Below are 23,879 nucleotides of genomic sequence, written 5' to 3'. Positions count from 1 at the left end.
GGTAAATGAGATTCCCATCTCTGGGGGTAGGGACCACTCATCCAGCTCACCTATAATCATCCCAGATGAAACAGAAGACTAAGTTAAGATACTTACCTTATGAGAAGGGTCATCGGTCATTTTAACTGTGTGGTGAGTGGGGTGGGGCCCTATTTATGACACAAGAGAACAAGCCCCTCCCTTCTTGTAACACAGTACTGGGCACATAAGCCTCCTCCTAATCCCTAATCCCTCTCCCAAAGTAAGAGGCACGGAGGAGTGATCACTTGGCAAGGAGTGGGGACCAGCAGTGATAAACCCACAGACCAGCTATAAAGGAAGACCAGGAATGCCAGGACAAAAGATTAGAGCCCAAAGGGAAATGCCATCATGAAAGATCTGTGAAGAGGGGAGCCTGAAGGGTAGGGGGCAGAAGGATGAAGCCTAGGAGACCAATTTCTTTCACAAGGGAAATAACTACGGAGCCAAGTTCTACCTCAGTATCTAGGCCAGAATGGAAACCTGAGACACAGGAGAGGCCTATAATCAAGCCAGATCCTGGGCCAGAAACAACCCTCATGGACCACCCAGGAACAAAGATGCTGCAGGGATTTGGTACCCCACAGAAACAAAGTCTCCCAAATGAGCCCACTGCCCAGCAAGAAGCTGAATTCCAGCAGGAACAGGGAATTCAACAATCTGCTCTGCTCCAGAAATTTCTCACCCCATTATCCTTCCCTGCACCCCAGCAGTCATCCCCAAGCCAGAAAGTGCTCTCGGATCAACAGGAAGCCACCTCCCATAACGGACCTGGGGTGGGAAAAGTGTATAGAACTCAAAAGGAACCACAACTCAGAGAGGAACATGTGGGGATGACAGAATCTGGACCAGCAGAACCACCTCTGGCTACAGAAGTAGAGACTACATCTACAGCCCAGGCTGTATCTGGACCGCACAAGAAACTCCCTACCCAAATTGACTTGCTATCCCAAGAGAGACCTGAGCAGTCAGACCCTACAGCCCAGCAAACACCTCTAGTCCAAGGGGCCAAATCTGAGCAGGGATCCCTGACAGAGTCAGGGTTTTTAACAAGACTACATGAACTATCCATACAGCAGTCATCCCAAGAGTGGAAGACATTTTTTGATTGTGTTACAGAGTCTGACACAGAGAAACACCTGAGTTCATCCTCAAAGTCAAATCCTCCAGATTCAAGCTGTGGAACAGTGATCCTGGAAATACCACTGCTCTCCAAAAAGAAATCTGATTTTGAAAAGATGTCAGGGTATGGCGGGAAATTACCACATGGGAAGAAATCCATCCTGCAGAAACACTACTGGGACACAGGTGAGTCCGAACCTGGAAGACTAGCGCGTTCCAGGGCCAGTCACTTAGTTGTGCTAAGCATTCTCTGTATCTGGGATTATAACACTCAGGTCATCTTTCAAGAATCCTGTAAAATAAACAGCAAACCCCCTCCCACCCCCAGCCTGGTCTGTAGAGAAGGGATGCTGAGGCATAAAAATGAAGGCTCTTACACAAGGCCCTGCGGTTAGGAAACGGCAAACACAGGCGTAAAAACAAGGTTTGTCTCCCTTTACACCAGGCTGCCCCCCTACAAAAGATTTGAAGGAAATCAAATTGAAGTGGGAAAGAGCTCTAACTCGGGAATCAGGTCAAAGAAACCACCTTCCTCCTAGCACTCATTTGGGAAGGAAGGAAGAATGGAAGGAAGGAAGAAAGGGAGGGAGGGAGGGAGGGAGGGAGGGAGGGAGGGAGGGAGGAAATGGCCAAGCAATAGTTGTGAGGCAAACATCACACTAAGCAACAGCAGCACAATGCTCAATGTGGGCCTTACACTTGGCAAGTGTGGTGTAGACTAGCTCAACATCCGGGACATTCACAGCCTCTGCTTCGAGAAGGTCTTGCCCCTGCTGCCAGGTGCCTCTACCGGGCCTCAGCGCCGTGGAATGACTAGGTTTCATGGCGTATAGAAGCTTGGGAGAGAGGCCTGGATAGGGCTGCAGAAGTCTGTGGCAAGGTCACGGCTGAATGGAAACAGCATAGTGAGGTGCTGATGAAGTGCGGTGGTTCTTCCTGCTGCCTCTCTGAAGCAGTGACAGGTAACGCCATAGAGCCCAGTCCTGACAGAAGCACGGGGGGAATCTTAGTCCTGAGGGGCCGGTAGTGATGGTCTTTCACCTCAGGGAGCCCGTCCCTCCTCCCCAAAGGCCCGAGAGGTTTCTCTGTTCTCAGAGAACAGAGTAACGCTTGCTCTGTCAAGAAGAAAATGGAGGCATGGGCCACCCAGAAGCGGCGGAGAGCGCAGTGAGCCATGTGCGCATGTGCAAGTCTCGGGCCTCCTGTTTCCCGCCTATTCCGGGGCACGTGGGCTCCCTCGACTTTCGCTCCTTTCAGTAGGTCAACCCTGAGGCCTGCAAGCTGCTAGGCCTCAGGACTGCGTCTTCCCCCTTTCCTGCCCCCCATCCCTTTGATTCTGAGGGAAAAGACAGGGCAGAGGGAGAGAAACCTCAAGAGACAGAGCTATAAGAACTAGGAGGGAGCCAGCATGTGAGACTGGAAGGTAGTTTGCTGAAAGGTCAAGGCCAGCCTCGACTACAATGTAGGACCCTGTCTGAAAAACATCAGGAGTGAACACGTGAGGCTACCAAGTGCGGCCACGCCCCCAGGTCGGCCCCGTCCACGCCTTCGGTTGCCCGCCCCCTGCCCGCCGGTTCTTCCAGTTGCTCCAGGGGCAAGTGGGCGGGCCAAGTTCCAGGAAAGGTGAAGGGGTTGGCGAGGGTCAGCACCTGCACGAGACGACTGAGGATTCTCTGTTGGAGTGACTCTAGCGCGACTCCTCACTATTCCTGCTCTGAGGACACTTTCCGTCGCCTCCAGGGTTGCTTTTGCTTTGTTTTGTTTTGTTTTTGTCGTTGTGGTGGCCTGCGCGGTTCCTTTAACCTGAGCGAATGGGCGGGCCAAGACCTTCAGCTCCACCCATTAAAGGCGGAGCTCAGCGAGGAGCCTGCCCAGGATTGGATGGTTTGGGGGCCTGGCGGTGGTGTGTAACTAGGATTGACTCAATGAGAGGGACTTGGTAGCTGGAATTGGGCCCAGCGCCGGGACTGGAAAGAATTGATGGAGCCGGCCGTGGAATCGGCGCCCGTGGGGGCCCAGGCCTCCAGACAAGCCAAAGAAGGATCGAAGAACCGCAGTCGCAGGCGGTGGCGAAAAGGCAAGGTCAAAGGTGAGCCGGTAACAGCTTGGAAGAAATCCCGCACATCCTGCGGGGGGACGGGAGACTGGGACTGGGTGGACTGACCCACTTCCACGAGGGGGCGAGATCCTTGGACTGAGCCATTGACGTCCTGCGGGGGGGGGGGGTAGAATGACCCACCTTGACGTAAGGACTACCGGCTATCCCAGTGCGATCTTGGGAGAAGTGTCCGAAATGCTAGTCTATCGGAATAGGGCACTTGCTCAGGTTCCTTATTCTCTGTGTGACCAAGAACAACAGCTGTGCCCTTAGTGTTTTCAGCTTCAGTTCAAGCGCTGATTTTCATGTCTTCTGCCCTCTTAAAAAAAATAACGTGGAAGGGTTTTTAACCGCTTTTTCCAAATGAAGAAATACAAGCGTGCAAAAGGTAAGCGGAAGGGGCACCCGGTAACTGGAAGAGCTCCTTGCAGCCCCCCCTTTCTACTCTGTCAGTCAATCCATTCATCTGCTCATTGACAATCGACCTTCATCAACCCAGCAACTCTGGGGCGACTTCCAAAACATGAGAACTTTTAAGTTGGCTTTTGCACCTTCACACCGTCCTTAGAGAAAGGAGAGTTACCGTCCAGCTTCCCTGGATCTAAAAGGCTGGAGAAACAGTGGCAGAGCAATCAGAGATGTTGCGTGGCTCTGTCAGAGCAGGCATTAAGTCCTGGTTCAGTTATGAGTCTTGTCTGTCTTGTGGTGCTACTTAGAGCCAAACCTGGGGCTTGGTGAAGGCTAAGTAAGCACTCCATCTGCAGTCCATGTATCTTTATCAGTCCCAGCAAGAGGTTCCTGTGCAGGCAAAAAAAAAGAAAGAAAGAAAGAAAGAAAGAAAGAAAGAAAGAAAGAAAGAAAGAAAGAAAGAAAGAGAGAGAGAAAGAAAAAGAAAAAAACCTGGCATGGCTCCCCGGCCCCAGTAACCCCAAATTCCTCATTCCTTGTACCTCCTTTGGTAGATAAGTGTTGGGGTTCAAGAAGAAGCCGGAAGCCTCCTATCTCACAACAGAGATACACAGCAGGACACTATGCTTTAAGGCAATATGGAACCTGTATCGCAGAGATCCATTTCACCAAATTACTATGATCTGTGAAGTAACAACCAGGGCTCTTTTTTTGATTTTTTTTTCCTGAGCTCCAAACAGGCATCTGCAGGGTTGTTGTCAGATTCAAGTGTGTGTCATTTGGCACACACTAGGCCAGGAGATGTAATGTAAGTCTACTGTCTGGCTGAGTATACTGGGTAGAGTGTCTGACTCTACTAGACACTGATCTCGCTAAGAGTAGGGTTGTGTCTGCCTTGTTTACAGGGAATGCCAGACACATGGGACATACAAGTATTTATTAGATTGATAAGTAAAGGAATGTGTGAAGTGTGACATGGGGCTATTAATAGCCAAGCTGCCCTTACTGTCATGAGGAGTCAGAAAGAATCTGCTTGAGTAAGGCTCCTTACACAGGATCCAGGCAAGCATACTCACAAAGGCTTGCTCTCTGAGAATTGTTTGTCATTTCCTGAGGCCCTTCCTGGTGCCAGGCCTCAGATCTGTGAATCAGATCCCACCCCTGCCCCAAGGGTATCCTGACTGGCTGGAGCCTTCATTTATCCATGCGATCTTGCCAGTAACTGGATGAGACCGCTGTCATTATGATCAGCCCATTTCCCAAATGATGACACAGAGACACAGAGGCACTGAGCCGGTTGGGTTTCCTGTACCTGTCCAGTGAAGCAGAGAGATGGACACCTTCAGCCTTCTCAGAGCAGGGAATGTGGAGTTGACAGTTATTGTATGCCCCATCCTTAATTCTGAAAAGGCTCTAGTCACAGATTCCATCCCCAGACAGACATTCAACACCTAGAGGTTCCAGGCTTAGACTTTCTGTAACTAAGCAGGACAGTCTCAGTAGAGCTGAGGACACAGATGTTAATGAGAGTATTGTTGTTGCCAGGCATGTGGCACACACCTCTGATGCCAGTCCTTGGGAAGCTGAGTCAGGAGGATCACCATGTTTAATTCAAGGCAAGCCTGGGCTACATAGTGAGTTGCAGGTCAGCCAGGGCTACAGAGTGAAAGAAACTCTGTCTCAACCTCTCTCGCTCACCCACTTACAGAACATTGTCAACAAACCAATGTGATAAAAGGAAAAATCATGGAGCTCGGGGTGTAGCTTAGTTACTGGAGTCCTTGTCTAGCGTGCACAAAGCCCAAGGGTCTGTCTTCAGGACCACACAAAGTAGGCATAGTGGCACATGCTTATAATTCAGAAGTAGGGAGGTGGACGCAGGAGGATCAGAAAGAAGTTTAAAGTCATCTTTGACTACATAGTCAGTCTGAAGCCAGCTTGGGCTACATGAGAAAATGTGTCCTGCTTTCAAAACAGAGAAAACCCTGAGAAAATGATTGTGGGAAGCTTTTCCAACGAGGTGACAGCAGACTCATGGATGGGCAGGCATCAGCTGCCAAGCAAGGGAGGTAGGGAGAGCAGAGCGACACGAGCAAGAACACCCACTGGAAGGAGGAAGGAGCAGTACCTGACAGTGCAGAGACAGCTCCCCGGGGGAGGGAGGCTGAGGTGGGCTCTAGGATGGGTTAGAAGGCCATGTCCAAGACTGAAGCTTTATTTGGGAGGAGGGTGGGGAAGCAATGATGGGCTGGAAGGGCGTGGTCGGCTTTATGCTTTCTAAAGATCCTCTGGATGTTCTTCAGGAAACAGGCTTAAGTCAAAGGTTCATGGAGCTTTAAAACTATCTGAGTGAGGACCAAGAAGAGGCAGTGGAGGTGGGTGGCATGCTGAGTTTCCAGGCTCCTATGATGTGGGGTAGATGGGGATAGGTGAGGGAAATGGACAGTATAACCCCTAAGCTCTCCGCCTGAGCAAATAGTGAGTCCTGCAGGCTCTCAGCACACCCAAACACACATGGGGACCATGACACACCCAACATGTACATAGATTCTTGTTGTTTTTATTGTTGTTGTTGCTGCTGCTGCTGCTGTTTTAGAGGCGGGGCATCATATATACATCCCAGGCTAGCTTCGAACTCACCATGTAGTTCAAGATGACTTTGAACATCAGATCTTCTTGTCTCCACCACCACAGTGCTGGGATTACAAATGTTCACCCCCATACTCAGACTATACAGTATTGGGGATCAAATCTAGGTGGAGTGAGGCAAGCACTGCACCAACTGAACTATATCCCCAATCCCAGTATACAGATCCATAAAAACATGAGCACATCCCCATACAAGCTGAAAATCCAAGACAAAACATATACTCACAGGCTAACAAACATGCATAGGTCATGACACATACAAATACATATACATTCAGACATGTCAAGAAACATGAAGGTACATTGACCTAGTACATCCCCAGGAACCAAAGTCCAGGCCTGATACAGCTGACAAGTGACTTCTCAGGGCAAAGGGCTGGAGGAGGTAGGAGCATGGCTCAATGACAGAACATTTGTCTAGCATGCACAAGTTTAATTTCTAGCACCCAAGGGGGGCCCTAGTTGGCTAGGCTCCCCTCCCCCACTACCAGGTCCTCCTCAGCCCTACCTTTGCCCCATTCCTGCCATGCTCGCCATGGCCCCACTGGGTATACCCTTACCCCAGTGCCCTCTGCCTGGGGTTCTGGCAATCTCAGTATCCCTCCCTTCTGCCTCTAGCCAGCCTGGTCTTCAGGGAACCTTGAATGGGACAAAGAGCAGGGCCCTGAAGTCACAAGGGCTTGGGGAATCCAACCCTTCCCCTACTGCTTCATCCCAATCACTTGTTCTTCCAAAAGTGTTCTTCATCTTCAATAAACATCCCAAGCCCGTACTCCCCACATGTTACATTGGGATGGGAAGGCAGTCAGTCCTAGCAGAGTGAACTGTGACAGATATAAGGTATCCAGTGTGACAGGTGGCTGAAGCTAGGCTTAGAAAATGGGAAAATGTACCAGCTAAGAGCAGAACACAACAGAGAAGGCCCTGCATTTGGGGTCCCCAGACAATTTCATGGGGAGACAGAACAAATAATATGATTAGGAAATCATATGGTGACGGACTAGGGTAGTGACTGACTGCATGTGACGCACCCAACCCCCCACCCCCATCAGTGAGGCTGAGCTGAGTGAGGCCAGGGAGCAAACCATGCATGCACTCCCAGAAGGAAGGGGGAGGAAAGCCCCATGTGGTACTGCTCATGAAGCAGTCCCCCACCCACCCACTCTGGGTGGGCAGAATAGCTTAGCAGTTTCTAGATGAGGAATTCAGACCTAATCTAGCAACTTGGACCAGTACATCACCATAATGGCCGCTTAGCTTAACTGCCCCCGAAAGGCTCTGGTCCGTCTGTTTACAAGTCCTGGGAAGGTGCAACCCTCTGCCCAGTTCCCAGCCACTGCCTTTGGCCTTCAGTCGACTTTGTGCCCTCTGCCCTTCACATATTTGTGGCAGTGTGCTAGGCGGTGGGGCCACCCTCTCCCTTCATCAAGATGACAGTCCAGGGACAGAAACTGAGGACTGACCCACAGCCAGACACATGCTGCCGAAGCCTCTCGGCCTCTCATGCACGACAGGCTCTTTCAGAGGCCACACCTCTGTTTTTATGTGTAATGTTGTGTTCTGCCTAAATAGTCAGACTCCACTTCATGAGCCTTCTGCCTCCACAAAAACCCATTGGTGTCCTAGAGGAGACAGACAGAAAAACAAAGGCATGAGCCTGCTGGGGTCGAAATAAGCTTACTGAGTTAAATGAGAGTGGACTTTAGAGATGGGAGAGGTAAGGGGAGGGAGTTGGGGCCTGAGGGTGAGAAAGAGCTGGCTGGGCGAGGAGCCTGTGGAAGAACCTGCAAAAGTAGCTGAGTCTTGCTTTCCCCATATGTCACATGAAGTCGACCACCCGCAGGGTGGGCTGTGGAAGTTAGGGGGTAAGCCAGGGATGTGCATGTAAGAATACCACCCAGTAGGGCCTGTGACTCAGGCCCCTGGCTGAGTTTGGTAATGCCTTTAATCGGCTTTTGTCCTCCCAGGGAGGGTGAAACCAGGGCTGGCCACTTCTTTTCCCTAATAGCTGGAGACATCTGTACCAGGGCCAGTCTTGGGGGGGTGGGAATTGGCATCACTGAGCCTTTGGCAACCTGAATCCACTTAGGGGAGAAAGGGGACACAGCTTTCTGGGGGAGAGGGGACAGTGTGTTCAGGACTAAGGTCTGTGACTCCTGGGTCCTAAAGGAGAAGACTGGAACTGGATCTCTGAGTCTGAGGAGGGAGAAGCTGGGGTCTAGACTCTGAGCAGGGAGAGCCGGAGCATGGACTTCCTGGTCTAAGCAAAGAGGGACTGGGTGCAGGAGCCCAGGGGTCTAAGGAAGGAGGACTCTCTTGAGCTGCCTGTCAAGCAGGCAGGAGGGGCAAGGAGTTGAACTCTGGGCTCTGTTTACAACATGTGGTTCTAACTATCCTTTCTGGATGGGAGGTGAAGCAATGGCCACACCCTACCCAGGCTGGTCCCTCCCCCAGTTTATCACCCCAGGCTGCTACTGGCACTAGCCACAGACCTGCTGTGCCAGCTTGGGGAGCTCAGGCAGCAGCGGTCGGAAGAGGCCACGGAGGGGTGAGTGCAGGCCCAGCTAAGAGAAAGAAATGGTGTTGCTGCCAGAACCCAGGACCTGGAAGGGAGAGAAGACACTGTCTTCTAGGGAAACAAAGGATTTCAAATCCAGGAGCCAGGGAGGGCCCTAGACTTCCAGAGGGAAAAAATAACTTTGGAAGGTTGTAATGTCCTCACCAAAGTGTCAAGGGCAACTTATCCAAGATGTGGTATAAAAGTCTAAAAAACAGGAATACCTAAGGAGACTCTGGAGGAAGATCACAAAGCACCCTGAATGTGGGAAGCCAAGCCAAGCATGGAGCTAGATTTTGAAGGGCAGATAGAAGTTGAGCTTTGAGAGTCCTAGGAGGAGTGCTACGATTGTAGGAACTCTGGAGTTAGAAATCTGCCATTAAGTGGGCTCTGTAATTATCCATACAGCCTTTGGCGCCTCACTGATCCTTAGTTTCCCCTCCTGTAATAGAGGTCTGAACCAGTGCATCCAGGGGCTTTGGGAGCTAACTAAACTGTAGCATGGGTTTAGCTATTTAAACTGCTGTTTCAGGCAAGAGCATGGGGCAATGTAATCTAAGGCAGGTGGACAAGGCTGAAAGCCAGGTGACCATCCAAAGAAGGGATGCTGGGTTTAGGGAATCCTACAGAAAAAAACAGGAGGGAGGTGGATTTTGGAAGGGATTCTGCCGGAAGGCTTAAGTAACCAGGAGGGAGTCTGTGGTGCAGAAAGGCTGATACTGTGTAGATGGGGCTCAGAAGGAGAGCTGGATATCGAGGGCAGTCCTTGGCGGTAATAATTGCTGGCCTCGGGGATTAGTGGTCCCAACCATTGTTAGAGGGAAGGGCTCCTAGGCAACCCCAGGAGACAGGAAAAGGAAACTTGCAATGGGCTTGAATGTGTGGGTCTTAAGAAAGGGAACCACTGAACATCCAGACTTCCCAGAACAGGAAGGACAAGTCCAAAGACAGTAAACAAAGATAGGAGTTCACCCTTGAATACCTGGAAGGAAGAGGGTGGGCTGGCTTCTGGGATAGAGAAGCAAATTTCTTTTGAACTCAGGAGATTGGACTCCTAGAACCAGGAAGGAGGGCAAAAGACACAGACAGGGGGGGTTCTGATTCTAAAGAGTAGAAACAGGCAGAGGCTGCCCGGTCTGAGGGCTTCAAGTCCCAGCTGCTAGGCAGAAAGAGGATGCAGCCCCAGATTTCCAGAAGACAAGGAGATAAATTCCTAGGTGTAAGAGAGAAGAAAATGAAAGGCCCCTGCATCTCCAAGAGGCTTGGAAGAGACCCCTGAACCTGAGGAAGGAGAGGACTCGGCTTTGGACTCCTGGATCTCAGCAAGGATGGTCCTAGGTTTGGATACTTGGTTAGGCCTAGGGAAAGAGAGGTAGGTCCTGTACTCCTGGGCCTGACAGAGCAAAGGGTAATCACAGACTTCCCATCTTCCCACAGCCTCAGCGTTCTCACACAGCATGGATTTACGCACAATGACACAATCTCTGGTGACACTCGCAGAAGACAATATGGCCTTCTTCTCAAGCCAGGGCCCAGGAGAGACAGCGCGGCGGCTGTCCAATGTCTTTGCAGGTGTTCGGGAGCAGGCACTGGGGCTGGAACCAACCCTGGGCCAGCTGTTGGGTGTGGCACACCGTTTTGACCTGGACACAGAGACACCAGCCAACGGCTACCGTAGCTTGGTGCACACAGCCCGCTGCTGCCTAGCACACCTACTCCACAAATCCCGCTATGTGGCCTCCAACCGCAGAAGTATCTTTTTCCGTGCCAACCACAACCTAGCAGAGCTGGAGGCCTACCTGGCTGCCCTCACCCAGCTTCGTGCTCTGGCCTACTACGCCCAGCGCCTACTGACCATCAACCGACCAGGAGTTCTCTTCTTTGAGGGTGATGAAGGATTCACCGCTGACTTCCTGCAAGAGTATGTCACACTACATAAAGGCTGCTTCTATGGCCGCTGCCTGGGCTTCCAGGTGAGTCCCTTGCCCCATGTCCCTCTGGGCTCACAGTGAAGGCACTGGTGGCTGATAACCTGTCCTTGAAATAGTGTCCACAGTAATCACAATTACCAGATTCATGATTCAGCCCACAGACTGGCAAGTAAAGTTGGCAGGAACTCAGAACTGGACTTTGTGGTGCTCAAACTCATGACTTATAATTATATCTACCATGTATCAGAAGCCTCTTCACCAGCTAGGCCTGGTAACTTGGCAGGTACATGTCATTAGCTACTTGGGAAGCTGAGGCTGGAGGATCACAAGTCCATGGCCTGGCTGAGCTTGCAGAGTGAGATGAAGGGAAGCCTGGGAACTTGCTGAGACCTTGTCTCAGAGTAACAGGAGAGCTGGAGCTTTAATTCAATGGGAAAAGATCTCTCAAACATGCATGAGACCAGAGCTTTAATCCCCGGGGTGGGGGAGGTTCATTTGTTCTTTTTCTATTTCAAGTATTATGGATTGAACTTAGAGCCTCACGAATGTCAGGTGAGCAGTCTGCTGTTGAACTGTACCCCATTCACTCTTTTGCAGTCCCCTAAGTTTCTTTGAGTTTGAGGCCCTAGGAGGGTGATCAGTTCTTGATCTCAGAGGTCTCTTCTGTGTGAGTGCACTCCCTGTCATCTTCACTGAGACTCTGTAACAGAGGAAGAAGGTGCCATCCCACAGATATCAGATTGGCACTTGGGCTTAGTTGCTATAAAAATCACATGATTTCTAGGCAGCCCTCAGGACAGGGTCAGCACTCCCATTATAGTTGGGGACAGCAGGCCGATCTCTTCCCTGAACTAGAGGTTCTGACCCAAGCGGTGGGCCTTCTGTCTTTTTCCCATCCCAAACCACAAAAAGTGAGGCTGCCCAATACCCCCAAGAAATTAAGGCAGAAGGATTATTTAAAGATAGAGGCTAGCCTGAGCTACATCATGTGTACCAGGCAAGCCAAGACTATATAGAAAGACCCTGCTTCATAAGCAAACACACAAATAAGTAAACTAATTAATTACTAATTAATTAATTAATTGGGGGCTAGAGAATTGCACTCTAAACTGAACTCAAAACAGAAGCCCTGGAGCTGCCCCTGTCTGGGGTCAGTGCTTGTTCCAGGAAGCCCCAAGGAAGGTTATCAGGCTATATCAAGGAGCCCTACTAAATTCCAGGGCTTCCTCTCGGGGCCTCCTCTCCCTTCCCTGAGAGATGAGCCCAGCACTCTTTCAGCTTCCCTGTCCCTGTCCACTACTCTGGTCCTGAGCAACCCAACATAGTTCTTTCTGCGCCTTTCCCCTCACACACACAAACCCTCCAAACAGTGATGAGCCCAGCAGAGCCAGCCATCTCCCTACTTTCATGTCTTGGCATTGACACTGGAAAGAAGGAAATTCCAGGCTGCCTAAATCGGTATTATAGCCACAAAGGCCAGGAGCTCCTGTGCTCTTTGGCCTACTGGGTCCATGGCCAAGAGCACAACCTGGGCCAGCTGCCAGCTCCTGAGGACCCAGATCTGTTAGAATGCAAGACAGCATCACCCTCTAAAATGTCAACTTCCAGGAAGGCAGAGGCCTCCAGATCTCAGATATTACTCAGTCCCTGCTCCCTCCCAAAGCCTAGCATGCTGTGGAACTTGTCCAGTGTTTACTGAGTGAACAGGAACGATACGAATTCCTTGCCTTGGCCTCCTGTGGCTGAGTCTCCTGTCTGTCCCCTGTTTGCCACCTGTCATGTGTCTCCCAGTCTTTCCTGATAGCCATCTACCTCTTGTCTAGGTCTCAGCTGGTCTGCTCAAGTTCTTTGTATCTATCTTGGGTCATTTCTGGCTTTCAGTTCCCTGTACCCAGCTTGAACTGTCTGCTTCACCCGTTTTTTCTGAATTTAGGAAAATCCTGTATACTCTTCCTCCCAGGTCACAGCCCTCCAGGTGCTCGGATATGAAGTCTGTCCCTTGCCTAGGCCCTTCTTTCCTCTAGGACTCTCCTTACTCATCCCCTGGCTCACTCAGCTGTAGGCACAGCACCATGTCCCCGTTCCATGCTTGCTTCAGTTCTGCTTTCCCTTGCTGCCCATGGGCAGCATCGCAGCTTCTGCTTCTGCACTTGCTCTGTCTGGCCTCTCCTGGGAATACCCCTCTCCTCATTCAGATCCCAACTCCCAGGCCTGGCCAGGTAGCCCGGCCCACGGACATCACTGCAGCCCATACACCTAGTGCCGTCCTTCAGATCATTAGTTGATTTAGACATTACATGTCACGTGTCTTTATTTGTTCATCATCTCCTTCCTCTGGAGGACACTAGGCCCATGAAACCGCCCAGGGTGATGCTCACAGCATACCACAGCAGCTCAGTAAAAGCTTACTAAATGTATGTCCCTACTCCTATCTCTGTCCCGACTCGTGCCCCATCCTCATCCCTCTCCTGGGTAGTTGGGTGACACAGGCATCCCTTCACAGTTCACACCTGCCATCCGGCCGTTCCTGCAGACTCTCTCCATCGGGCTGGTGTCCTTCGGGGAACACTACAAACGCAACGAGACGGGCCTCAGTGAGTGGCAGCTGGACCCTGCCCATACCCTCTCCTGTCCCCCCTTTCCTAACCCAGCTGAGCAATCTGGCTGCCACCAGGGCTCCTTGACACCCTCACCCTGCTCCCCAGGTGTGACTGCCAGTTCCCTCTTTACCGGTGGCCGATTTGCAATAGACCCAGAGTTGCGTGGGGCTGAATTTGAACGAATCATACAGAACCTGGACGTGCACTTCTGGAAAGCCTTCTGGAACATCACTGAGATCGAGGTGCTATCGGTGAGCCGATTCAGGAGAAAGCCCCAGCTTGCTTACTCCCAGACTGCCTCCCAGACATCCAGCAAAGCCACAACCGCTCACCACAGGGCCCTAGGCACAAGGATAGCACATAAAAAAAAAAAAAAAAAAAGGCTGGGCTGGGAGGAGGAAGTGTGTGGCATGGTGTGTGCCCCACAACCTCCACAGCCCTACTCCAGCATCCTTTTTGTCCCCTCCCTAGTCTTTGGCCAACATGGCATCAACCACTGTGAGGGTGAGCCGCCTGCTTAGCTTGCCACCTGAGGCCTTTGAGATGCCACTAAGCTCTGACCCCAAGCTCACAGTTACCATCTCACCTCCCTTGGCACACACGGGACCGGGGCCTGTGCTAGCCCGGCTCATCTCCTATGACCTGCGGGAAGGACAGGTGAGCCCCTAGTCCCAGACAGTGAAGCCCCACCCCAGCACCCGGAAGAAAGCCCTGACAGATCACCATTCCTCCTCAACACTAGGACAGCAAGATGCTCAACAGCCTGGCGAAGTCTGAGGGCTCACGCCTGGAGCTGCGCCCGCGGCCTCACCAAGCACCCCGCTCACGGGCCCTGGTTATCCACATCCACGGTGGCGGCTTTGTGGCACAGACCTCCAAATCCCATGAGCCCTACCTCAAGAACTGGGCCCAGGAGCTAGGTGTCCCCATCATCTCCATCGACTACTCCCTGGCCCCTGAGGCTCCCTTCCCCCGAGCACTGGAAGAGTGTTTTTTTGCCTACTGCTGGGCTATCAAGAACTGTGACCTGCTTGGTGAGACCCAGGTCCCTGCTTTCACAGATTCTTCCCCCATCCTTGCCCTGGCCACCCTTCTTCAGCCCCTGTCCTGTCCTGGAGAAGCACTAAGTCCTTAGGTCCTCAAGCCTCAGCCACATCTCTACCTGCCCCTTGCCTCAACCCACCTCCCTTGTGCCGCCTCTGCGGCCCTGCAGAGGGCTCTCGCCCCAATGCTGCTCATCTTGCCACTTCATCTCTGCCTCCTGCTCTCCTATCCCAGCCCCTCCCCTCCTGCCTCCCTCCCCCCAGCTGCCCACCTCTTGCTCTCCTATCCCAGCCCCTCCCCTCCTGCCTACCCCCAGCTGCCCACCTCTTGCTCTCCTATCCCAGCCCCTCCCCTCCTGCCTCCCCCCCCCCCAGCTGCCCACCTTCTGCTCTCCTATCCCAGCCCCTCCCCTCCTGCCTCCCCCCCCAGCTGCCCACCTCCTGCTCACCTATCCCAGCCCCTTCCCTCCTGCTTCCCCCCCAGTTGCCCACCTCCTGCTCTCCTATCCCAGCCCCTTCCCTCCTGCCTCTCCCCCCCCCAGCTGCCCCCCTCCTGCTCTCCTATCCCAGCCCCTTCCCTTCCCTCCTGCTTCCCCCCCAGCTGCCCACCTCCTGCTCTCCTATCCCAGCCCCTCCCCTCCTGCCTCCCCCCCAGCTGCCCACCTCCTGCTCTCCTATCCCAGCCCCTCCCCTCCTGCCTCCCCCCCAGCTGCCCACCTCCTGCTCTCCTATCCCAGCCCCTTCCCTCCTGCCTCCCCCCCCAGCTGCCCACCTCCTGCTCTCCTATCCCAGCCCCTTCCCTCCTGCCTCCCCCCCCAGCTGCCCACCTCCTGCTCTCCTATCCCAGCCCCTTCCCTCCTGCCTCCCCCCCCAGCTGCCCACCTCCTGCTCTCCTATCCCAGCCCCTTCCCTCCTGCCTCCCCCCCCAGCTGCCCACCTCCTGCTCTCCTATCCCAGCCCCTCCCCTCCTGCCTCCCCCCCCAGCTGCCCACCTCCTGCTCTCCTATCCCAGCCCCTTCCCTCCTGCCTCCCCCCCCAGCTGCCCACCTCCTGCTCTCCTATCCCAGCCCCTTCCCTCCTGCCTCCCCCCCCCAGCTGCCCACCTCCTGCTCTCCTATCCCAGCCCCTCCCCTCCTGCCTCCCCCCCCAGCTGCCCACCTCCTGCTCTCCTATCCCAGCCCCTCCCCTCCTGCCTCCCCCCCCCAGCTGCCCACCTCCTGCTCTCCTATCCCAGCCCCTTCCCTCCTGCCTCTCCCCCCCCCCCAGCTGCCCACCTCCTGCTCTCCTGCACTGCGAGTCTACTGGCTCACATGCCCACCTATTTACCAGGTCCCCACACCTCCCTCTTGGAAGGCCAACATCTCAGGAGGACATCAAGGCGCAGAGCGTGGCCATTCCCAGCCTTAACTCTGACCTTTGGTTTCCCAACGTCTGATGTCCCCATCTTGGGAAAACTGCCCCAAATTCTTCTTTCCCACCACCTGCTCTTGCTGCTGCCTGCCAGACTCCCCAGGTCCCCAGCACTTTGTGTCTGTCCTCTGGTCTCTACCTACCACATAGGTCCAAATCCATGCCTCTTGCCAGTAACTAAAATGACATTCTGCTTGATCTTAGAAATTGCATACCTCACCTGAGAGCCCAGTTCTCCCTGCTCATGCCACGCTATGACTGGGCTCTTCTTTCCACAACTAGGTTCAACCGGAGAACGGATATGCCTTGCGGGTGACAGTGCAGGTGGGAATCTCTGCATCACTGTGTCCCTCCGGGCAGCAGCCTATGGAGTAAGGGTGCCTGATGGCATCATGGCAGCCTACCCAGTTACCACCCTGCAATCTTCTGCTTCTCCCTCTCGTCTGCTGAGCCTCATGGACCCTCTTCTACCACTGAGCGTACTCTCCAAGTGTGTCAGTGCCTATTCAGGTAAAGGCCATGCCCTCAGAGGATGGCAGCTGGATGCCTGCATGCCTCAGACACTCCAAGTCTGTGTGTTAGAACTGGGCCTAAAAGGAGAGGCCAATTCAGCCTCCCAATGCATTCTGCAGGGACAGAGGCAGAGGACCACTTTGACTCAGACCAGAAAGCACTGGGCGTGATGGGGCTGGTGCAGAGAGACACTTCCCTGTTCCTCAGAGACCTCCGCCTGGGTGCCTCCTCATGGCTCAACTCCTTCCTGGAGCTAGGTGGACGAAAGCCCCAAAAGACCACATTGCCCACAGCCGGTGAGTTAGAGCTTGCTCCAAGGCACCTAGCCAAGACAGCATAGACAGACACCATGACATAGCATAAGCCCCAGTACACATGGGGCCACCGAGATACCTGTCCTGGCTGGTTCTGTCCTTGGTCCTACAACAAGCCCTTAGTTTTCCACAGCAGACCACATCCTGGAAATTCTGCTTCCCCAATCGATCTCACAATCCCAGGAATTGCCAAAAACAAAACAAAAACAAACAAAAAAACCCTCTCAGGGCCCTCACTACAGAAAGCAGAAGAAAGAGCTCTGTGAGTTCAGGGCCACCCTCATCTAAGAAGCAAATTCCTGTTCAAGGTAAGTCAAAGCCATACTGGGAAACACTGTCTCAACAACAATAAAAACATTCCTTCAGGGGCCTAGGAGATGGCTCAGGAAACAAGAGCTTACTGTGCAAGTATGAGAGCTCATTTGGATACCAAAACCCATATTAAAACCAGGTGTGGCGGTGCACAACATAACCTCAGCTGCGGTGGGCAGAAGCAGGCCAGGCCCTGGGACTGACTGTAGTGCCAGGCTAGGCAGAAGCAGTGGGCTCTGAGTTCAGTGAAAGACATGACTCAAAAGCTAAGGTGGGGGCTAGTAAGATGGCTCAGTCCCTGCAGCCAAGCATGACCTGGGTTCAGTCCCCAGGATCCACATGGTGCAAGGCAAGAACCTTCTCCTATAAATTGTCCTCTGCCCACCAGACATGCACATCCACACACAAAATAAGATTTAATAAAAGTGAAAGAAAAAAACAAGGTAGATGGTGCCGTGAAGAACAACACCTTGAGGGTGATCTCTGGTCACACATACAAAAAGACAATCAGTTTACATGTGTTTTATTTCAGAATCTTCAGGTAAATACAGACACACAAATTAAAAGGAAATTGAATTTGAAGCAAGGGACCACTGAGCCATGGGGGTGGGGTTCTCAGTAGGAAAGGTGACCCCAGAGGCACATACTCCAGCCCAGCTTCTCACTCAGTGCCTCAATGGGTTAATCGACAAATATTAGCATCTATAACCCTTAGCTTGTCCCTCTGTGAAATGGGTACAAGTTTATCTACCTTGCTGGGTCATAGTGAGGACGACTACACCCATTTATGTCAAATGCCAACATAGTCCCTGGCTTAGAAGACACTAGAATCCTATGTCTGCAGTTCTGTTCCAGTGACTGGGTCACACAGCACCTAAGTGATTATTCTTATATTGGTCTGTACTTTGCCCTCGTGGATTGATAAAGGCAAGTTGTAGCTAGGAGTATGTGTCGCACCACACACCTGAGGCAGGAGGATCCCAGTTTGGGCAACAGAAATAAAACAGCATAATCCCTTAAATGGCAAGCAGTGGGGATCCAGTTAAATTAACAGACATGCTCATCATCCAGGCATCTTGCTTGCCTAGTAGCTCAGTGGAAAGAGATAAAAGTGAGACAGGACCGCCATTTTGGAGAGCAGATCCATGAAAGTAGCATGGGGCCTGGGGCCGTGTTAGCTGCCTGTCAGCTGGCGCTCCTTTCAGCTGTATGAGCTCGTTCATACCCTTTGGTCAAGTAGTCATGAAACGCTGGCAGAGCTTCCTGCTGTGTGGAGCCCAGAGGCAGCTACAGCCTGACAATCAAACCTTACGACCAGCCTGGGGATGTAGCTCTGCAGCAGAGCACCTGCCTAGAATCTACCAGTAAGGGGCAAGAGGCTAAGAACGTGCATGTGCAAGGGCTAGGCGCGCCACAGAGACAAAAATTAATACAGATACATCTTGATTCCTCTGGAGGAAAGGATTGTTAATCCTGAGTTCTTATATTCTTATAATTTATAAGCTAAGTACTATATAACATTTATACAGAGGAAAAATGGAAGCTTTCAGAAGTCAGTTGATTTGCACTTCCTAGTCTAAATACATGCCCACCCTGCCCTATAATACAGCCCCACCTCCAATACTACCAGCCTTAGATTGCAACCCTAGATACAGAAATGTCCCATTCTGGAGGGGGCGGTTGGTCCTGGACCTTGCCTGTCTGGCATCACACACCCTACTCACAGCTAACCTTATCTTCTGGCCTCAGGCAGCCTGTGTCTTTGCCCTTCCTATAGAGTCAGCGCGCCCCACGGAGTCTGTGCGCCCCACTGAGTCTCTGCGCAGGAGTGTGTCTGAGGCAGCCCTGGCCCAGCCCGAGGACTTGCTGGGCACAGATTCCCTAAAGAAGCTGACATTAAAGGACTTGAGCTTTAGGGGCAACTCAGAGCCGTCCGACAACCCTGAGATGTCACAGTCAATGGAGACACTTGGCCCCTCCAAACCCTCCGATGTCAACTTTTTTCTGCGGCCTGAGAATTCCCAGGAAGAGGCTGAAGCCAAAGATGAAGTGAGCCCCATGGACAGAGTCCCCCGAGCGCGCGCTGCCTTCCCTGAGGGTTTCCATCCCCGGCGCTCAAGCCAAGGTACCCTCCATATGCCCCTCTACTCGGCACCCATAGTCAAGAACCCCTTCATGTCTCCTCTGCTGGCCCCTGACAACATGCTGAAGACCCTGCCGCCTGTGCACATTGTGGTGAGAACGGGCCCGGGCAGGGTGCCACTGAAGGGCAGAGGGGTGGGACATGGGCGCCCTGGAGAAAAGAGCTAGCCAAGTACCACGTAGCCAGCCAGGCCAGGGTGTCTTGTCATTTGCAGATATGTTTGGCTTGAGCAGGTGGAAAAGATGGGCGGGACTGGGTAAAGGTCGAGGATTCAGTTAACCACATATCTTCCCATCACTTCCACTGTGTTCTTTCTACCCACTCCCTCCCCAACTCCCCTTATTTCCCCTTCCCCCCAACCCCCCCACCCCGTTTCTGTCAACCTTCACATCTGTGCCCACGTGCTTTTCCCTCCCTCCTACCCTGACCCCCACTCTCTAGGCGTGCGCTCTGGACCCCATGCTGGATGACTCGGTCATGTTCGCACGACGACTGCGCGACCTGGGCCAGCCCGTGACGCTGAAAGTGGTAGAGGACCTGCCGCATGGCTTCCTGAGCCTGGCGGCCCTGTGTCGCGAGACCCGGCAGGCCGCGGAGTTGTGCGTACAGCACATCCGGCTGATCCTCACCCCGCCTGCTGCACCGCTGATCTGAGCTGGGGACGGCGGGGGGCGGCACTAAAGACCTCTTACTCCCATCTGCGCGGGCTTCCGTGATGAGTGCGCTCCGAGACAGACTCTAGGCCCCTCGGTCGGGCTGGGCGGGCGGGAGTGGGCTGTGCCTTGAGACAGTAAGTGGGGCGGGACAGGGGCCAAAAGCTGGACCTGGGGGAGGGGGACGCACATACACACCTGTCACCGAGACAGCTGGACCTGCACTCCACCACTGCCTTCTACTGCTGCTGTGACCGACCACGGCTAGTCGGTTGTGCCTTTTGTAAATAAAAGTTATTTAATTAGTTAGGCCTTTTAAAAACAGGGAGTGTGTTTTCCCAGCAGATGGCAGCACTGGGCTCAAATTGCTGCGAAAGGGAAAATTAGGATATGTGGACCCAAACTCTAGCTTTGGTCACAACCAAAACCACCTAGTTGGCAAGTTCTACCTGCCTGTGATTGTCATTAAAGCCTCAGCAGCCTGGCCTGGGTAGACCCTGGGTTTAGTGAGACAATTTAGACCCAAAGCCTGCTCTTGGGGCTGCTGGTACAAGGTTCAAGGTCTGCAATGATGGATCAGAAAGGATTTCATAGAAGAGATGACCTTAACCTTAAATAGAGGAGCACAGAGCTAAAGAGATGGCTCAGTGGTTAAGAGCACTAATTGCACTTCCAGAGGACCCAGGTTCAATTCCCTGCACCCACATGGGAACTCACAACTGGTAACTCCTGTCCCAGAGCCTCCCAGGGCACCAGGTATAAACACGGTGAACAGACATATATGCAGACAAGACACCCATACACATCATCTTCAATTTTTTTTAAATATCAGCATAAACTTTCTAGGCAGAGAAGCATGACAGTAAGCAGTCATACCAGCAGGCTTCCATACCAGAAAGCCAAGTGTAGCGTGGGGAGTTGGGGAGGAGGCTGGGTTATAATGAACTACAAGGAGCCTCGTGAGGGTCAGAGCACTGAAGAGCTGAGGCATTGGGAATGAACTGAAAGCTAGGAGGCAAAGAAGTCTTGGGGACAGGTAAAGGCAAAGCCTGGGCCGGAGCAGAGGCCATGGGTATAGGGAGAACAGGCAGAGCATCCCAGAGCCAGCAGTGAGCTTGCATAAGTTAGACTCATTTAAGGTAGGGATTGGATTATAACAAACAAACATGCAAGCATGACTCTTAGGTCTAGCCATGAAGCAAGTGGACAGTGAGGCAGCCTGGCCCCTTGAAGGAGGCTCAAGGGCATGTGATGAGACTGGGGTTCGGGGATGCTCAAAGGTGATATGAGCCACTTTAGAGGAAGGTCCAGGAGACTGGGGAGAGGTCTGGGGCCTCACTCTAGCTGGAACCAAAGAACTAAGATCATTCTAGAAAGAATAATCAAGGTAGGGTTGGAAGAGGGCCAGAACAAAGGCCTGATGCGTATGGCCCACAATAAAGGAATGGGTCATGATAGGCCGTGCTGGGATGCTCTGAGGATCAGCTGGAGAGGAAGTGAGGCAGGAGAGAAGAGGCTGGAGAGGAAGCTTCCAGAAGGAGGGAGTGGTCCATGACAGGTTGAAATGCTATTCTAGGGCCTCACCCATGAATGCGTGTGTGATGTCACAGACCTTGTCTAGAGTCGTGGGAGGTTGGCCTCCAAATGTGGTGGGCTGAAAGGAAGTCAAGGATAAGGGACTGAGCCAATGAGCACCACAGGTCTGTGGAAGTAAAAAGGATGACATGTGACTGGGATCTTGATAGGGTGGAGAGCAGAGAAGATGGAACAAGTTTTAATGGTGTCAGAAAAGGAGACATGTAGAAGCACAATTGGTTTCTTAAAGGAGAGGGTAGCAGGGGACTGCCTCCCTCAAGGGGGATTACCCAGGTAAACCTGACATAGAAAGACAGGCATGGTAGCTCATATTTATAACAGGTGGAAGGCTCTAGCAGGACTTTGAGGCCACTCTGGGCTACATACTGAATAGTAAGGTCATTATGTAGTCCAGGCTGACCCCAAACTATGGCCCAGAGTGAGACCCTGAAAAAAACCTTAACCTAGAATTTCCAAAAGAATTTATATCCATGCACTAAATACACCTCCATTCTGCTCCTAGTTGAGCAAGTATGGATGGCTCCCTAGGATGAACAAGAGTCCCGAGTCTTGTCTTGGAAACCCCTTTGTCCTTCTGGCCCATCCACCACTCATCCTGCCTCTACCTCCTGTCTCAGCCTCTGCCTGGGTCCAGGCTCCACCCTATTCTACCTAGGCTCTGGAGAGAGCCACCTCCTGGTCTAATGACACCTCCAGCTCTGGTTCCTGTTCTGACCTAGCCCAGTCAGAGATGGGCTAGCTAGCACCCCTGGCACTAACACAGTCAATGGTTTTATACACACACACACACACACACACACACACACACACACACACACACAGTTCAGATCCTCAGTCTGGCTGCTGCCCACTCCCTTATCCACTTCCACCCTTACAGCTCCTCTGGTGGTTATGAGGACAGCATGAGTCTTCTGTTTGGGTACCTAAACATGGTAATTAATGCACCTCTAGGCCTCCCTGCCTTTGCACAGGCTGAAACCCTCTCACGACCTCTACTGCCATCTAGTGCTCTTCCAAGAGCCAGCTCCAGCGGCTCCTCTGGAAATTCTTTCCTACCATGCCAACCCTCCCCCCCAAAAAATTCCTGTGCCTCCCCACCCTTTCACACCTTTGACCATCAATGCCTGTCGTCCCCTCTGACCCGAGGTCTCTGGAAGGCAGGGCCCACGTCTGACTCATCTTGATCACCACAGTCCCCAGCATTAGACCTGGCACACCAGAAAGCCAGGAAATGTTTGTTTAAAGTAATGAGTGGGTGAATGAGTGAGCGCTGAGTGAGTGGATGACTCTACGAAGGAACTGTGAATTCATGACAGCAGGAAGTGAACGGAAGGATGAGCAGGACGTCCAAGGAAGGCAGAATCGATGGGTGCATTTTAGAGATTGCATATCCCTGAACTTGTTTCTTCAATGGCGCCCTGCCTAAGCTCCCTCATCCCCTCCACTGCAAGGCCGGCTGTTTCCCACCAGGCTGTACGCAGAATCCCAATACTAGTCATTCTGGAAAGGACTTACCTGGACCAACCAGGAGAGCTGGTTCCCTCACAAGTACCTTAGATCTTTAGCCGAATCAAACCGATCCCTATGGGGCAGGTTCCTTGTCTATTGGCAGATTGGCCGAAACTAACGGAGAATGACGTCTCTTGGAGCCTATCGCTGTGTACATGGACTGCAGCCCCGCCCATTCAGGAAAGCACCCATAAGAAGTGTCAGGTCCTCCTCTGGAGAGAGCCAAGGCGGCTGGAGGCGTGGTCGGAATGGCCAAGAATAGAGAGAGCTTTGGGCCTCTGGTACCTGAGGTGTTTTCAAGCGTTCTACCTTCTTCCCTCTCCTCCCTCTTCTTTTTTCCAGTACTGAAGATAGAACCCAGGGCTTTTCGTATGTCAGACAAGGTCTCTACTACCGGGCACTGAACCTCAACCCTTTTAGTTGCACAGACTGGCCTTGAACTCACTGTGTTACTCAGAGTTCTCTCTGATGTGCCTTAGCCTCCAGCGTGCTTAGGATCCCAGGTCTGCGCCATCTGCACCATCCATTCCCAACAGCCCTTGGGTCCTGGAGAAAGAAGCCACACTCCTTGATCCCAAAGGATCGGGGCACTTAGGACCCGAGAAGGAAGAAATTAGCCTTCAGGGTTTTTGTGTCTGAGAATAAGAAACCTAATTGTGTCCAAAGAATTAGAAATCTCAGCGATTGGGGTGCAGGACTCTGAACATCAGGATCCTGTGAGTCACTGTGATTTACCTCCTCTGGATGACAGATCTGGGTTTCAGGATTTTATAAGACTATTTGTGGGGTTGGTGCCATGCCTTGCCCCTAGGCAAGTTTTCTGAGTCTGAGGTGGAGCCCCAACCAGAAGGGAGGCGCAGGAGGGGATCCCTTAGTCTGGATGTCATTTCCACCTGTGTCCCTGCCAAGGAAGCCAGGAGCAGAGCTTCCTACAAAAGGAGCCAGGAAGGGGAGGAGACTTGAGAATAACATGGAGACAAGGAAGAAAACAAAGATGCCAAAG

At 52.5% G+C, this 23,879-nt stretch overlaps 1 protein-coding gene and 2 long non-coding RNA genes across 16 annotated transcripts in view; 1 reads left to right on the top strand and 2 right to left on the bottom strand.

The window, feature by feature from the left end:
• The window catches only part of LOC143441476 (uncharacterized), a 171,758-nt gene extending 168,813 nt beyond the window's left edge, over positions 1-2,945 (bottom strand). For 2 of the 3 annotated variants that reach the window (XR_013108927.1, XR_013108932.1), the window contains exon 1: positions 2,790-2,917. This is a non-coding gene — a long non-coding RNA (uncharacterized LOC143441476). Of the gene's footprint in view, positions 1-1,837; positions 2,124-2,789 lie in introns of all 3 variants that reach the window. The other variant, XR_013108930.1, reaches the window with a different exon arrangement.
• Positions 194-20,093, top strand: Lipe (lipase E, hormone sensitive type). 6 transcript variants are annotated; one of them, XM_034519050.2, is made up of 10 exons: positions 194-1,326; positions 10,290-10,825; positions 13,287-13,377; positions 13,489-13,634; positions 13,855-14,040; positions 14,126-14,417; positions 16,119-16,346; positions 16,469-16,645; positions 18,753-19,210; positions 19,560-19,815. In XM_034519050.2, the coding sequence occupies exons 1-10, from the start codon at positions 417-419 to the stop codon at positions 19,770-19,772; spliced, it is 3,237 nt and encodes a 1,078-aa protein (XP_034374941.1). In that variant the 5' UTR covers positions 194-416; the 3' UTR covers positions 19,773-19,815. The 6 variants fall into 6 exon arrangements, 5 of the variants coding, with proteins under 5 accessions (XP_034374941.1, XP_034374949.1, XP_076786098.1 ...); XR_013108904.1 differs by having other exon boundaries at positions 238-1,326; positions 18,725-19,210; XM_034519058.2 differs by lacking the exon at positions 194-1,326 and adding an exon at positions 2,917-3,229 and having other exon boundaries at positions 19,560-20,093.
• LOC117720561 (uncharacterized) lies at positions 13,077-23,879 on the bottom strand. Of its 7 annotated transcripts, XR_013108919.1 has the most exons (4): positions 22,883-23,879; positions 21,384-21,473; positions 19,970-20,049; positions 13,077-13,724 (listed from the first exon to the last, which is right to left on the bottom strand). It is a non-coding gene; the product is annotated as an uncharacterized LOC117720561 (long non-coding RNA). The 7 variants fall into 7 exon arrangements; XR_013108917.1 differs by having other exon boundaries at positions 19,970-21,473; XR_013108916.1 differs by lacking the exon at positions 21,384-21,473 and having other exon boundaries at positions 22,883-23,857.

The sequence above is a fragment of the Arvicanthis niloticus genome, chromosome 1 (genome assembly GCF_011762505.2).
Source record: "Arvicanthis niloticus isolate mArvNil1 chromosome 1, mArvNil1.pat.X, whole genome shotgun sequence".
Taxonomy (NCBI): domain Eukaryota; kingdom Metazoa; phylum Chordata; class Mammalia; order Rodentia; family Muridae; genus Arvicanthis; species Arvicanthis niloticus.
The sequence above is the reverse complement of the archived record's forward strand: the minus strand, read 5'-3'. Positions and strand labels throughout refer to the sequence as shown.

What these genes read in the sequence shown, in the direction of transcription:
- Lipe (XM_034519050.2), top strand. Translation starts at nt 417, where the DNA reads ATGAAGCCTAGGAGACCAATTTCTTTCACAAGGGAAATAACTACGGAG. An exon ending in GACCACATTGCCCACAGCCG is followed by an intron (nt 16,646 to 18,752) that starts GTGAGTTAGAGC and finishes CCCTTCCTATAG; the next exon opens with AGTCAGCGCGCCCCACGGAG. An exon ending in TGCCGCCTGTGCACATTGTG is followed by an intron (nt 19,211 to 19,559) that starts GTGAGAACGGGC and finishes CCCACTCTCTAG; the next exon opens with GCGTGCGCTCTGGACCCCAT.